This window comes from Antechinus flavipes, chromosome 6 (assembly GCF_016432865.1).
Source record: "Antechinus flavipes isolate AdamAnt ecotype Samford, QLD, Australia chromosome 6, AdamAnt_v2, whole genome shotgun sequence".
NCBI classification, from domain to species: domain Eukaryota; kingdom Metazoa; phylum Chordata; class Mammalia; order Dasyuromorphia; family Dasyuridae; genus Antechinus; species Antechinus flavipes.
Genome location: NC_067403.1, coordinates 248,919,514 through 248,935,421, shown reverse-complemented (window position 1 = coordinate 248,935,421; position 15,908 = coordinate 248,919,514). Strand labels below are relative to the sequence as shown.

Genomic DNA, 15,908 nt, shown 5'->3' with positions numbered 1-15,908 from the left:
GTGGCACAGTGGATAGAATGCAAATATCTGAATGTTTCCAGCCTAGTGAAAGCATTTCAGCAATTAACTAAGACATAGTTGTATGTAATACATAGCTCAGAAACATAGGTCTAGCTTATGTAATATAAAAATGTAAATAACATAGGTTAAGAGATAGCCTGGCTCTCTTTAGTACTAGTCTTGAGCAAACTTTTAGCTAGTCACCTTTGCCTTTTCTGAAAGAACTCCAAGTTGTATCATTCTGTTACAGGTTCAAGGAGCATCCAGATCCATTGGTTTTCATACAATCAGATTGCAAAATTGTTATCCTGTGGCCTACATTTCAGAGTCTGTCTTATCTTATTGTCCATATTGAAATGGACAAAGGACTGGCCTCCCCTCCCTTCCCTCAGTCTTAGCTTAAAGGGCCCAGAGAAGGGTCTGCTCAGCTAGATTAGGGGACTTCTTTTGCACTTCAAAGTGCCAGATCAACAATGCTCCCAAGGATATCTGTTCCATGAGGGCCATCACCTAACCCTGATCCCTATCTATGTTAAAACATCTGCCTTTGTATCTTTCTTCCTGTAAAGTTGAGTTACTGTTTAATGTCAAAGGTGCCAGCAAGGGTGAACAAGAATGCTTATAAGGCTATCCCTACTTCAGTTGGGCACGGAACCATGCCAGAATCCTACTGAAGGTCCGTCCTGGCCATGCACACCATCTAGGCCAGTTACAAATAAATTATTTCTAAATTATGAATTACTATGGCTGTCTTGAATTTTATTGCCTGGGTTATTTCACTATGATGGCACAATGTACTCTCACTGAGGTGGCAAAAAAAACCAGTATTTGCACCAAATGGAACTTTGAATCTCTTCTGGTACTTAACTGAGAGTCTTGTGCCATAATCTAAAGGAAGGATAATATGACTCAGGCAATTTTGAGGGATGCCTTTCCAGATAAGCACTCTAGTCTGGTTTTTTTTAGGAAGTACCATTTTGAGCAGAATCTGTACCACGATGGGTTAACCTGAGTAAGTTAGAGTCAACAGAAATCTCCTTGAAAAACTACCATGGTTTTTGAGACTCAAATGGTCATGCTATCAAAATATCAAGAAACTCACTGAATTCTTTGATCTATTGGACAATCTATTATTGTTCAGGCATTTCAGTAGTGTCAAACACTTTGTGACCCCATCCAGGCATTTCTTGGCACAGAAAATGGAGTGGTTTGTCCTTTCCTTCTCTTGTTCATTTTACAGATTTAAAACCTGAAGCAAACAAGGAAGAAAACTTGCTCAGTCAGACAGGAAGTATGCATGTCAAGACAGATTTGAACTCGGGAAGATGTCTTCCTGACCACAGGCCTTGCATTCTATCCATTGTATAATCTCACTGTCCCTAAATGGAACAATGGATATAAGTAACCTTGATCTCCAGCAATGAAGTCTAAAAGTGATGTTACAACTTAAAGGTGTCAAACTCTTTAATCAGAAGGGACTCACTTTGCATAGAATGCTGTTTTTCATATTCCTGGGTTGATATGGAAAAATAGTTTTAACAAAGAGATCATAAACAAGGGGAAAGGACTTACTGTGCAAAAGTGTTTGTGGCAGCCCTTTTTGCAGTGGCAAAGACCTGGAAAACTGAGTGGATACCCATCAGTTGGAGAACGGATGAACAAGTTGTGATATATGAATGTAATGGGATATCCTTGTTCTACAAGAAATGATCGGCAGGATGATTTCAGAGTCGCCTGAAAAGACTTATGAAGTGTTGCTAAGTGAAATGAATAGAACCAAGAGAACAATGTACACAGCAACAACAAGATTATGTGATGGATGATCAACTCTGACAGATGTAGCTCTTTTCAACAATGAGGTGATGCAGGCTAGATCCATAGACTTGTGATGGAAAGAGCCATATACACCCAGAGAGAGGACTATGGGGACTGATTGTGGATCTCAAAATAGTATGTTCACCTGACTCAAATTTATAAGAAATCAAGCCATTCTCCAATTGATAAATGGTCAAAGGATATGAACAGACAATTTTCAGAGGATGAAATTGAAACTATTACCACTCATATGAAAGAGTGTTCCAAATCATTATTGATCAGAGAAATGCAAATTAAGACAACTCTGAGATACCACTACACACCTGTCAGATTGGCTAAGATGACAGGAAAAAATAATGATGAATGTTGGAGGGGATGCGGGAAAACTGGGACACTATTGCATTGTTGGTGGAGTTGTGAACGAATCCAACCATTCTGGAGAGCAATCTGGAATTATGCCCAAAAAATTATCAAATTGTGCATACCCTTTGATCCAGCAGTGTTTCTATTGGGCTTATATCCCAAAGAAATACTAAAGAAGGGAAAGGGACCTGTATGTGCCAAAATGTTTGTAGCAGCCCTGTTTGTAGTGGCTAGAAACTGGAAAATGAATGGATGCCCATCAATTGGAGAATGGCTGGGTAAATTATGGTATATGAATGTTATGGAATATTATTGTTCTGTAAGAAATGACCAGCAGGATGAATACAGAGAGGACTGGCGAGACTTACATGAACTGATGCTAAGTGAAATGAGCAGAACCAGGAGATCATTATACACTTCGACAACGATATTGTATGAGGACATATTTTGATGGAAGGGGATTTCTTTGACAAAGAGACCTGAGTTTCAATTGATAAATGACGGACAAAAGCAGCTACACCCAAAGAAAGAACACTGGGAAACGAATGTGAACTATCTGCATTTTTGTTTTTCTTCCCGGGTTATTTATACCTTCTGAATCCAATTCTCCCTATGCAACAAGAGAACTGTTCGGTTCTGCAAACATATATTGTATCTAGGATATACTGCAACATATCCAACATATAAAGGACTGCTTGCCATCTAGGGGAGGGGGTGGAGGGAGGGAGGGAAAAAAAATTTGGAACAGAAACGAGTGTCAATATAAAGTAATTATTAAATAAAAATTAAAAAAAATAGTATGTTCACTTTTTTTGTTGTTGTTTGCTTGCTTTTATTTTCTTTCTCATTTTCTTTTTCCTTTTTCATCTGATTTTTCTTGTACAACAAGATAAATATGGAAGTATGTATAGAAGAATGGCTCATGTTTAACCTATACTGCATTAATTGCTGTCTAGGAGAGAGGGGAGGTAAAGAGGGAGAGAGAAAAATTTGGAACACAAGGTTTTGAAAGGGTAACTGTTGAAAACTATCTTTGCATGTTATTTTGAAAATAAAAAGCTATTAAAAAAGAGTTTTGTCATCTTAGAGCCATTTTGGGAATGTGTCTATAGGACGGCAATAAGTGAGCCAGTTTTCTCTACCTCCTGAAACTAATTCCTCACTCACAATATAAACTTATGTAGATGGATAGAATGGGAGAGCTAGAAGGAGTTTGTCACTTCACTAATCCAAGTCGCTTATTTTGTAGCTGCCTGGAAAGTTAAAAGGACTTGCCTTATTATTATTATTAATTATCTAATTATTATTAGAAATAAGTGAGACTTGAATTCAGACTTTTCTGATTCCAGGGACAGTATTTTTCCAGAAATCTTCATGTGTTGATATCTATCAAGAGGAAATAAATTGTCAATTTCCAAGTAATTGTTAGTTTACACTGATGGATGATGTTTCCCATGGCAACTGCAAGAATTGAGAATAGTGTTTAGAAATTAGGTTAATTGGATTGGAAAAGTGGTAGTTAAAGAAGTTCATCTGGCACACATTTCCATTCATGCCAACCACAATCCATTGGATGGAAACCAAGAAATTTCGCTAATTTGTGGGATTGCTCATTCATCTCCTCCACATGACCATAAAATGGCATATCATTCTCTTTCAGATGTTGCATATAACCAATTCCCATCCACTGGGTAATTCTTCTGCTTCGATATTCAGGTAGGGTATAACTCATCCTCAGTTCACAAGTGTGTTCTATTATAGTCCAAGATATGGGGTTCCCTTCTGGACCCAGCAGACAGTATCCAGGAAAGTTTTGGAGGCAGCGTTTGACAAATCTCAGGCTCTTCTCATTCTGTCCATATTTCCAGTTGTTATTCACAAGTTCAGCATGGGAAACATCCAAAAGGGAAGGTTTGATGTTGTTATTTCTATGCAAAGAAAAACATTATTTTATCTCTTACTTGTTTTCCAAAGACTTCCTGCACCTTCCCATGTTTAGATCTTTGATCCTCATGTGCCCTAAGTTAGCAATCTCCCTAAATTCCATCTCTAACCTCCCCCTCACTCCTGTCTCCATCTGTTGATAGCCTCATTTCAAGTGACACTTCTTAAGAAATCATCTTTTTGTCCATATTTGGAACTAATCATATCTTACTTTCTTACTAATTTGTTTTTTGTCTTGTAGATTTTTTTTTCTTGAGTGTATCTATCAGCAAAAGCACAAGACTCTCTATTTTATTAGAGTGAAGGCAATTTCATCCTTATCTTTGTATCTCCTATAGCTTCTAGCCCAGTGCATTACACAGGGCTCAGTATTGATTGGACAAAATGGACACATTTCTGTATTCACATTGACCTTCAATATTTTGAAAACACTTTTAACTTATTGAGGACTACAATATATATATATATATATATATATATAAGTTCTTTATGAGTTTGTTCACAGTCTTATCCTCTCTCTCCCTCCCCATGGTGAGTCTACTGGGCATGAGTTTCTTCAAGCTTACATTTTCCAAAGAGAGATTTTTAGTCTATTTTTTAAACCCATACTTAAAACCTTTCCAATTTGGGAGCTCTGCCACAACTTTCTATTTCTTGTCATAGCATTCAAGAACCCAACATTGTTGAAATTGGTATTTAATTTGCCCCATATCTCCTTTCATATCAAAAGTCTTGTGTAATAGAACCAAATCTTTGGATATCAATAACCCTTGTTATTTGTTGAACTGAATTTAGGACATTGAGAAATTACGTAATTTTCTAAGGTCACAGAGATCTTTATCACAGAAAAGACATGAACCCAGTTCACTTTAACTTATAGATCATCTTTTTACCCACTATACCATAACACCTGTCTTTCTACATGTGTATCATGTAGATTTTTATCATTTTATTCTGGAGACTTTTTTCCTGTGTGTGGTTCAGTGGGTAGAGCAGTGGGTCTGGAGTCAGAAAGATCTGAGTTAAAATCTGACTCAGTCATTTACTACCTATGTGAGCCTAGGCAAATCACTTAAATCAGCTACTAGATTTTTTTTTCTAAAGATCAATTGAGATCTTTATGTGTAAGACCCTCTGCAAGTATTAAAATGATCTATAAATGCTAGCTGTTATTCTTACTGTCCTATAGTATCTGAGGACTTCATCATTGGAGAGTCATGGATGGTTACTTTCTGGCAGCTTTCTTTTGTTCATTACAAGAAACATATTAGAAAATTAAACCTTTGGCTTTTTGCTTCCTATTCTTGTTTCTACTCACATAGCCATGATGCAAATGCTGTTCATCTCTCCCTAAGGACTACTGTAGGAGATTCCTAATTGGTCTCCCTGCCTCAATTTTCCTTTCACTCTATTTTACTGTCCACAAAAGCATGAAAGTGATGTTTGTACAATAGAGATGTGAACTTAACAATGGAAAAAAACCCAGGATTTCCCTATTTTTCCTAAAAACTAATCAAAACTTTTAAAATCTATTATTTAATAATTTACAACCTAGCGCCATCCCCTCCCCCCCCTTTCTAGTTAAATTACACACTATTCTTTTACATCCATGCTAGAGTCCGGACTTTTTTTCCCTTTTCCTCTTCCATGTTACTCAATTTCATATCTCTGTATCTTTGCAATAATAGTCTTCACTTTGGAATGCACTTCCTCATCACCTTTCTAATACTATGACCAAGACGATGATGACAATAACTACTGCTATTATATCTGCTTCTTCTTTTCCTCATCTCTTTCTCATCCACTTCCTCCTTCTTCAGCTTGTTTTCCTTCTCCTCCTCCTTCTTAAATGATGTTGTTCAAGGGCATATTTCATTTTAATGAATACATAATGTTCCACTCTAAAATATCCTAATTTCTGATCAAAATGCTCTGAGCAACCATTTACAGAACCAAAGTGGAACCAAATATATTTACTTTTGCTTCTTAAAAACATTAATCCTCTTAGCAATTAAGTTAAGGAATAACTTTCTATATAAAGTCATGATTCACCTGCATTCTACACCAATAGCATTTTTTTTCCATTGCCATCCAATCTCAACATATCTTTTTTATGTTTGCATCATATCTATTGTGCTGTACATACTTGTAAGTGTGATATGTGTATGTATATTATCTCCCTACAGAGTACAATCTCCTTGAGCAAAAGCATTGATTTGCTTTTTGTTGATACATGCATCTCTTAGAAAAGAAATTGGCACATATTTGGTGCTCTCGAATGCTTGTTGGTTTTAGATTATTGATTAATTATTGCCTACCTTCTGAACTTCACATTTTCTGAACAGATTGCTTCATATAAACTCAGCAGATTGTTTGTGTTAGCAGTACCAGATTCCAGAACATCATCTCTTATGTAGAGAAACCTCTTGGAGTAATCCATCTTTATTGACTTGGAAGCCACAATATCTCTTATCTTTTCATGTAAACCATTTTGGCAACCTGGAAAAAGAATAACAGTATTCATATGGCTTAACTATCTCAGCAGAGAATCATAGCCTCGTTGATCAAATTGAAACAAACTTTGGAAGTCTTTAAGTGAATCCCCTCATTTTACACAGAAAGAAATTGAAGCCCAGAGAAGCTAAGTGATTTGCTTGAGTCAGACATCCAGTAAGAGTCTGAGGCAAGAACCAAACTCGAGTCCTCCTGACACTAAGTCCGTCTGCTGTAGCATCTATTCCCACAATAACTCAGAGATTTAAGGTTGAAAGAGATTTTTGCAGATGAGGAAAGTGAGGATGAAAAAAGCTAAATGACTTAGCAGTGTCTTTGGTAATATAAATCTTTGTCTTTCTGACTTCCTTCCATTATACTATTCACTAGATGGTAAGCTCCTTTACATAGTATTCGATGACTGGAAAAAATGAACCCATATCACAGGACATTGACTCTCTATTTTCCCACTTTGGGACTCTATCTCTAGTACCAGAGGTAGGGAGCAAGTATTTATCTATCATGTACTGTGAGTCTGGAACTGTGCTAGGCATCCTGCTGATTTTTCTCACTTAATTAGTGATTTTGACTAGATGGTGTCTAACTATTCTTTCAGGGAATGATTTAATAATCTTGACCACCATCATTTATCTGCCTGGATCAGTCAACTGGATCAGTCACTGGCCTGTCCCACCTCTGACTGAGCAAAGACACGAGAGGGACAAGGGACAAATCTGGTTTCAAAAATATATCTATTACCCCCATCTCTGGCTTCAGTGCTCAGCTCAGGTTCAGGAAGTATTCAATGATTTCCATTCCTTTTTCTTAGTCAGAAACTAAAAGAAAGCTCTCTTCAACTTCTCATTGAACATTGTTAGTCCTTCATTTAAACAGGGAAAATAATAGCTTAATAGGATGAAAGGGACATGAAAGATCACCCATATTCCAGAGAAGGAAATTAATTATCCCAAAGTCACACATTGAGGAAGAAACAGAGCCAGGATGAGAAACCATACATTCTTACTTTGAGTCTAAGGCTCTTCCTACAACCCAATATTTATACATCAGGTCTTTCATTCAAGATTGAAGGGCTATATGTAAAAAAGAGATGGACTTGTAATCAATAGGTCCAAGATCAAAAACCACTCTCTCTCATCAGCTGTATTTCCTTGGATAGGCACTTTATCTCCCTGCTCAGTTCTAGGTCAAATTGGTTCTCATTGCTCAATGTTTTCATTGCTCTAATAGATATTATGTATTTATCTCTTCTGTCATTTTAGTCACATTGTAAATTCCTCCAGAATATGTGTCACATTATATGCCCTTAGTTGTATCCAAACATATTATGGTACCATATAGAGAGTAAGCATTATGGGAACATAAAATGGGATATGGAGTACTGGCTTTGGACTCACAGAGTTTACCTCAAATTCTGCTTCTGAAATCCTTTAGTTGTATAGTCCTGAGCCAAGTAACTGACTCTGAGCTTAAGCTTTCTCCTTCACAACCCCAACTATGCCTTTCTCACTGGGTTGTTGTGAAACTCAAATTAAAGCATTTTGCTTTCACCTTCAATATGTTATCTTGGATTGTGAGACTTTTGCTTTCACCTTCAATATGTTACCTTGGATTGTGAGACTTTGTCTCCAGTTGATGACACTATCAGATCCAAGGATCTCTGGCAATTTCTGGAAGTCTTTGGAGAAGATGTGGTAAGTGTTTATGTAGTGATCCTTGTCATCCATCATTTCCTACAGGGAAGATCAAGATTGGGAGAGGAAAAAAAAATTCAGAAAAGGGAAAGGACCTATATAATACAAAAGTACTTCTTTTTGTGGTGACAAGGTATTGGAAATCAAGAGGACATGCATAAATTGGGGAACTGCTGAACAAGTTGTTGGGTATGATTGCAATGGAATATTTTTATGCCAAAAGAAATGATGACCAGGATGTTCTAAGAAAAAACCAGCAAGTACTTACACAGACTGATGCAAAGTGAAATGAGCACAACCGGAAGAACATTGCACACTGAAATAGCAATATTGTGCAATGATCAAAAGTAAATGACAGTTATCCCCAGAGATAGAAAAATCCAAGACAATTCTAAAGGGCGTATGATAAAAAATATGATAACAAAATTTTACATCTATTCAAAGACAGGATTGATACAGCCCAAATGCAGATTGAAATATCCTGCTATTTTATTTTTTTTTTCTGTTTTCTTTTACAAACTAACATGGTGGAGATATGTTTTACATGACTGCCCATGTAAAACCTTTATCAAAGTGCTTACCTTTCAGGAACTTAAAATTATAAAGCATGAAGGTTAAAAATTATTTTTATTTCTCATGTAATTGGGAACAAACCAAATATGAAAATTTAAAAAAAAAGATGAGGGGGAGAAAATGTGGGTGATATTAATATCATCATTTTACTTTAAAAAATGAGATAGTGATTAGTGAATAGAATCACATTTCTAATAAGTGATTTTGGATGGATTTGAATTTACCTTTCTGATGTCATTCTTTCCGTTGTAGCACCCAAATGCCATATCTAAGTCCTCAGGATACAAATGGAGGGAAAGGTAGAAGTCTTTTTTATCCACAATGCTAAGCAACTCTGCTTTCTTTTATGTTCTTCTTTCCCCCTGAAGCAATTGAGGTTAAGTGATTTGCCCAGGGTCACACAGCCAGGAAGTGTTAAGTGTCTGAGGTCAAATTTGAACTCAGGCCCTCCTGACTTCAGGGCTGGTATTCTATCCACTGAGCCACCTAGGGGCCCCATCTTTTATGTTCTTTATTATTCTCCATAAATAAATATTCTCCTTTAAGTGGTCAAAGGTGAAAAATCTACAGGTTGACTATGAAGGATAGGGATTCAGGGAACTGATCAAGACTTTGCAGTAACTTATAAGATTCCCATCCCTTAATATCATCTAGTTGACACAATTAGCTCAAAAAGATAAATATCTAAGAAAATGGTAGAGCATAAACAATGCCAGTAAGATATTCCCTCATACATTTCATCATTTGTGGGAAACTACAAATGCAAACATGCATTGGAAGACAGGAAAAACAACTCTATTCAATTAATCAAGAGACATGCATATGGGAAGCACTCATGGCCAAGACATCCCAAATCTCTGGGATTCCAAACTCCCAAACTCTTACCCCTATCCCATTTTTCTTCAAATCATATGTTAATGCTGCTTGAAAGAGAGGGAGGGAATGAGAGAGATTGAGAATATTATTTCTCCCTCCCTTCCCTGGATTGCAGAGTAGACTTAAAGTCTTGTTCAGTCTGAATCATTTTCTTACAAGGTTGTTTTTTTTTTTTTTCTTTCTCATCAGCCACCAACGGTGTCTCTATTCCTCATAGAGCTTCCCCTGTATTGTCTGAATTCAAAGCTAGAAAATTGACTTTTTAAAAAGACTAGCTTGCCCCAATACCTAAAGTTCTTTCTTTCCTGTAGAAGGAGTCTTGATTTAACTGACTTAGATTATAATAAAAAAAAATGGTGAATGAATTCCCACATTGTGATGTAGGTGATTTGCTAGGCAACAGTATTCAAGGGGTGCAAAATCTCAAAGGAGATCACATACTCATATTTGCTATAATCAATCAATCAAATTTATTAAGCATCTACTATGATCTACTGTGTGCCAGGTTCTATTTTAAGCCATAAAAACAAGCAATAACCCAAGCAAAAGTTACCTGAAAAAAAGCTGGACATTTATAGAACAAAAACATCACAAAACTGTCCAATTAAATTCTGAAAGCTAAAAAAATAATAATAACTAATTTTTAATATATATTTGGTTCCTAAGAAAGCACATAAAGAAAGGGAGTTAATCTGTAGTTTGAGAAAAAAATACACATTCAAAAAGAAGCTGTAAATGAAACTTTGGAATATTCTTCAGATTTACATTAAAAAGTAATGTGATTTAGAAGTGAAAGCCATCTTAGGGATAGAGAACAGGTTGTTTTTTCAAAGATTGTCTTTATTCTCTTAGAAATGAGATCAAGTATCTTTGCATAATGCATCCTTTCAGACATGGTTGATGTATTGGTTGGTTTTGCCAAACAACATTTTGCTCTTCTTAAATTTTGTTTAATTTTTTAAATATGTGACCAACTATGTTAAATTTATAAAAATACAACTCATTCCCCAAATGATATGTAGTCAAAGGATATGAACAGATATTTTTCAGATGACAAAATAGAAATCATCTATAGTCATATGGGAAAATGCTCTACATCACTACTGATTAGAGAAATGCAAATTTAAAAAAACCTCAGGTACCACCTCATATCACACACACAGAAAAAAGATAAGGATAACTGTGGGAAAACTGGGATATTAATGTATTGTTGGTGAAGTCTAGTGAAATGATCCAACCATTCTGGACAGCAATTTGGAATTATGCTCAAGGGGCTATAAAACTATGCATACCCTTTGACCCAGCAGTGCCATTACTGGGTCTGTATCCTAAAGAAATCATAAAGGAGGAAAAAAGGACCTACTTATGTAAAAATGTTTTTAGCACCTCTTTTTGTGGTAGCAAAGAATTGGAAAATGAGTAGATGCCCATCAATTGGGGAATAGCTGAACAAGTTGTGGTATATGAAGGTAATGAAATATTATTGTCCTATAAAAAAAAATTTGAACAAGCTGATTTTAGAAAGGCCTGGAAAGATTTACATGAACTGATGCTGAGTGAAACAAGCAGAACCAGGAATATATTGTACACAGTAACAGCAAGATTATGTGATGATCAACTATGAAAGACTTGGTTCTTTTCAGTGGTTCAGTGATTCAAGACAATCCCAATAAACTTTGGGTAGAAAACACGATTTGCATCTAGAAAAGAGAACTATGGCGACTGAATGTAAATCAACACATACTATGTTCACTTCTTTTTTTCTGTTTGTCTCCTGTACTTTTTCCCTTTTGTTCTGATTTTTTCTCCAAATATTGTCATAAAGAAATGTGTGTTAAAATTAATATACATGTATACACAAAAATAAAACAAAAGTATTTAAAAAAAGAAAAAAAATCTTATGTTTAGAGATTATTTTGTTTGGTATAGAAGAATGTATATATTCAAATGTTAATATGATAGGAGAATCAAATGTATCAATAAAAAGATAAACATTTTAAAGATCTGGGAAGTTATAAAATCAGGGATGATAATTTGTAGTAAGACGAGACAACACTATTGCCATTAAGGATACTGTAAAAATGAAAAGCCAGTGACATAACAGTGGGAAACTTTGTTATTTCAGGTGTGTCAAGTAAGAGGACAAAGTGAAAGTTGCCATAACCAATCAAAACCCAAATTTAAAGATGAGCTTCCATAGTGATTTAATTGTCTTACAAATTTAAGACTATTTTTTGGAATCTTGGGTGAAAAAAAGAAAGACTTCTTTCTCTAGGCTGAAATCTCTTGGTCTTAATGACTTTTTTTCTAATATTTTAATACTCATTAGACTTGCCTGTTTCTGAGGCCGGGTAATAACAGTCTGATAGTCTGGCCAGGAGTCTACTAGTACATCCAGATTGAAAGGGTTTCCACGATTAATGTGAAAAATGGAGCCATATACCTAAAGCAGAAAATGAAAGCAGATGAATCTAGAGTGCTCAGTTAGTGTCTTATAAAATGATTTTGTTCCTATCTTCTCATCCATTCCTGTCTATATTCCCATCCTACCCCCTTTTATTCCTGTCCAGATTCTTTATTTAGGAAATGCAAGGAAAGAGGAATCATTTTACCTTGTAAATGCCTCTACCCATCAAGATCTCTTTTCCTTTTGGTGAGTTCTTCCCCAGAACCACCATTTCAGGAAGGGCTCAAGCCATTCTCCAGTCTCTTCTAGGTCATGTTCATGTGAATTCCTCTTTATCTACTATCTTTCTCTCCCCTCAATTAATTAATTAATTATCTCATTAGAATTAAAAATATCATTTTTATCTTATATTTTAATTTCCATCTCAGTTCCCTGCATATAGTGAATACTGAATACTTTTAGTCTTTCTCTCTCTCTCTCTCTCTCTTTCTCTCTCTCTCTCTCTCTCTCTCTCTTGCTCTCTGTCTCTCTGTCTCTCTCTCTGTGGCTGTATATCTGTCTGACTCTCTCTGTGTGTGTGTCTGTGTGTCTGTCTGTTTCTCTCTCTCTCTCTCTCGCTCTCTCACTCTCTCTCTCTCTCTCTCTCTCTCTCTCTCTCTCTCTCTCTCATCTCTCGTGTTGCTCTGTTGCTGTATGTATGTTTATGTCTATCTGTCTCTGTCTCTTCTTCTCTCATTCTATAGTACAGACTAGAAGAATAAAAGTAAGAATTCTAGGATAGACTTCTAGAAGAGATAGTGAGTACACACTTTACATATTAATAAATGGAGGTACAGAAAAGTATGATAAATTGATCACAGTCCAATTCATTTCCTCTTGGCTGACCTCCCAACTCCTTTAGTTGCGTTGTTGAGCTTCTGTCCACCCAGCACCTCATCCAAAGAATCACACTAGAGTCTCATTTCTCCTTTCTATCCCATGACTCTCTCTCCAGCTCACCTTCATCGCCTCTGGGAGGCTTTTGCTCAGGGATCGGTGCAGATTTTGTAGCAATTTGGCTTCATGTAATCGAATCATCGCATATGAACCGCTCTCTTTGTCTCTCACCAAAAAGTAACAGTAAGAAGAAAAGAATTCAAGGGACCTATGACCAAGAAGGTGAAGCAGAAGACAAAATTAACTTTATGAGGAAAAGAAGAAGGAAACATGGTTAGATAGCAGTAGTTCGGAAAGAGATCAGAAACTGTCATTTCAGTTTTGTCAACATTGTGATGTGACACCCCTAAAAGGTAATGACACTTTAATTACTTTAAGGGAGAATAGTCTTCCAGCAAATATGTAGGGAGCAAGAATAGTCTTCTGACTGTCCTTCGTCCTTATCAGACCACATCTGGAATATTGTATTCAGTTATGGGCACCAGAATCTGAGATAACTGAGAAGCTGATTGGTGTTCAAAGGAGAGTAACCAGCATGAAGAAGAGCCTTGAACTCATGTCATCTGAGAATCAACTGAAGGAACTAGGAAGGTTAAACTGGAGAAGAGAAGACAATGGGAAGGGGAGAGGGTATAAAGCTCTCTTCAAGTATTTGAAAGATTTATCATATGGAGGATGAATATGATTTGTTTCATTTGGGTCATGAGTAAAGAGTAGTTAACTTACAGGGATGAAGCTAAGGTAGCAAAGTGAAGCCAGGAAGCTGCTAAAGCTCTCCCAGTTTCCCTCAAAAACAATATGTGTTGTATTTTTCTTCTTTAAAATAATGGTTCTCTCTGGGAGAAAGCAGGTTGCTTGGGGAGGTGTTCTGAAGGCAGCCTTAGTTGCAGTTGAAAGTAATAATCATCTCAAAACACAGCCAGGTGATAAAATGCAAATGTTTATTTTCTCCTTCTAAAATAGCCTGGTTACTTTTTCTTAGTGGCCTATCTTTCTGCTTGGTTCCAAGAGCTCCCTCCGAATGTCTCCAAATCCAAACGTTTGTCCTTCAGCCTCCAGCCAGCCAGGTGGAAAATGCAATGAATCTCTCTTGCCTCCTTCACTTGGGGCTCTGCAAGCTTTCTGGAGAGCCTTTCAGACCAGCTTGGTCTCAGTGGGGAAAGTGCAGGAGCCCAGCCACCACAGTGGTGTGAGATGAAGTGAATCTGGTTGCACCTCCGAGAGAGGGCTTGTGGGCTTGTGTATCTCCCAGAGTGCTCCTGGCTCTCAATCTCCCAGAGTGCTCCTCTCCGACCCCTGATAATGTTCTGAAGTAACTCAGTTGAAGCCCTAAGAGCTTCAATATATATGATCTCCCAAAGGTTGACTCCTCCCGAGGGAGGGATTAAGGGAGGTGTGAATTTGGATATCTCATACTAAACCCTGAAATCTCCCAAATGTGTGAACTCCAATGAGTACTTAAATACTTCTTGCTTGTATGACTCTCTAAAGGTGTGAACACAAGCATTGTATCAATTCTGTTGAGTTAACACTAGGATTCCAACATCTCCTGCTTTCTTTTGTTTTAGAATATAAGGTGGTCATGACCTCCCTGACTTCTCAAGGAGGTGAGAAGCCCAAAAAGAAGGTGATCACGCCTTCCCTGATTGCTCAAAAAAGGAGTGAAAACATCATAAAAATAAGGTGGTCGCCCTCCCTGATATCTCAGGAAGGTAGATGAAAACACCAAAGGAAATAGAAAATCAAATCAAATTAGCAGGTTTCTAAAGGGGCTCACTTGAAATAGGTATGAAACAAGGTGTACATAAATCCATCAATATGGGAGGCATAACACATAATTACATAAAATACATAAGCACATAGCAATATAACACAGGCTAGTAGTAATGTAACAAATAATATGAATCAACATGAAAATTTAAGTACTGCAATATTCTCATCAACAATTTTTCATCTCAAGAAATCCAATGATTCTTGTTGGTTTTCAAGAACTGAAAGCTGAAGATTTTAAAGTTATTTTAAGTCTCATTGTCAACCATGCTCTTTTGGTATCAGATATTTCTTAAATCTTCTCCTTTGTTTTGAGGTTTTTCTCTTTTTCTGTTTCTCTCTGATGGACAAGGCGAATACGGCTCATTGGCACCCATCTGATTCCTTCTCCACTTGTAGAGATACAAGCAAACCCTCTTCCCCAAGCAGTTAACCTATCTGGTCCCATCCATTCGCCACTTTCTGGATCTCTCCACATCACCTGGTGATTATCTAAAGATAGTGGAGCTGCTCGCACTGGACGCTGCCCTGTTGGGTTAAAAAACTTGTATTCTCCCCAACTGTAATCCTGATTGCTTTTCTGTTGGTTGATGACATCAGAGTCCTGAATTTCTAAAGACTCTCTGGGTGTGACCTCAGTTGCTATTATGCCCCATCTGTTTTTTGATTGATACCTTGGAGCTGGGCCCTGCCTCTCATTTCCTTGTGTCAATCTACATTCAGAGGCCCAGTGAAAGTCTCAGTTGCATTTTGGACATGGGATTTTGGGTTTTATTCTCTCACTCTGTCCTCTCACTCTATCTCTATATCTGCATTGGGCTCTCAAATGTCCAACTTTTCCACACTGAAAACATCGACAAATTTCTCTAGAAGTCCTTTGCCAAGAAGACCCTGTCTTTTGATGTTTATCATAGTCTGGATATAATAAGCATTTGTGCCCACTGTGGCACAGCGCCTTATGATCTCCTCTAAAGGAGCATCTTTGTCTAGTCCCCATGTAATAATTTTGTAAACCTCAT

The 15,908-nt window shown here is 36.9% G+C and overlaps 1 protein-coding gene across 1 annotated transcript; it reads right to left on the bottom strand.

Moving 5' to 3' along the window:
- Positions 1 to 1,986: 1,986 nt before the first annotated feature.
- On the bottom strand, positions 1,987 to 13,322 carry LOC127541632 (glycine N-acyltransferase-like protein 2). The gene is made up of 5 exons (XM_051966851.1): positions 13,183 to 13,322; positions 12,112 to 12,219; positions 8,240 to 8,366; positions 6,441 to 6,621; positions 1,987 to 4,106 (listed from the first exon to the last, which is right to left on the bottom strand). The coding sequence occupies exons 1-5, from the start codon at positions 13,258 to 13,260 to the stop codon at positions 3,698 to 3,700; spliced, it is 903 nt and encodes a 300-aa protein (XP_051822811.1). The 5' UTR covers positions 13,261 to 13,322; the 3' UTR covers positions 1,987 to 3,697.
- Between the last annotated feature and the right edge of the window lie 2,586 nt (positions 13,323 to 15,908).

What these genes read in the sequence shown, in the direction of transcription:
- LOC127541632 (XM_051966851.1), bottom strand. Translation starts at nt 13,260, where the DNA reads ATGATTCGATTACATGAAGCCAAATTGCTACAAAATCTGCACCGATCC. An exon ending in GCCTCCCAGAGGCGATGAAG is followed by an intron (nt 12,220 to 13,182) that starts GTGAGCTGGAGA and finishes TTTCTGCTTTAG; the next exon opens with GTATATGGCTCCATTTTTCA. An exon ending in GAAAATGTGAAGTTCAGAAG is followed by an intron (nt 4,107 to 6,440) that starts GTAGGCAATAAT and finishes TTCTTTGCATAG; the next exon opens with AAATAACAACATCAAACCTT.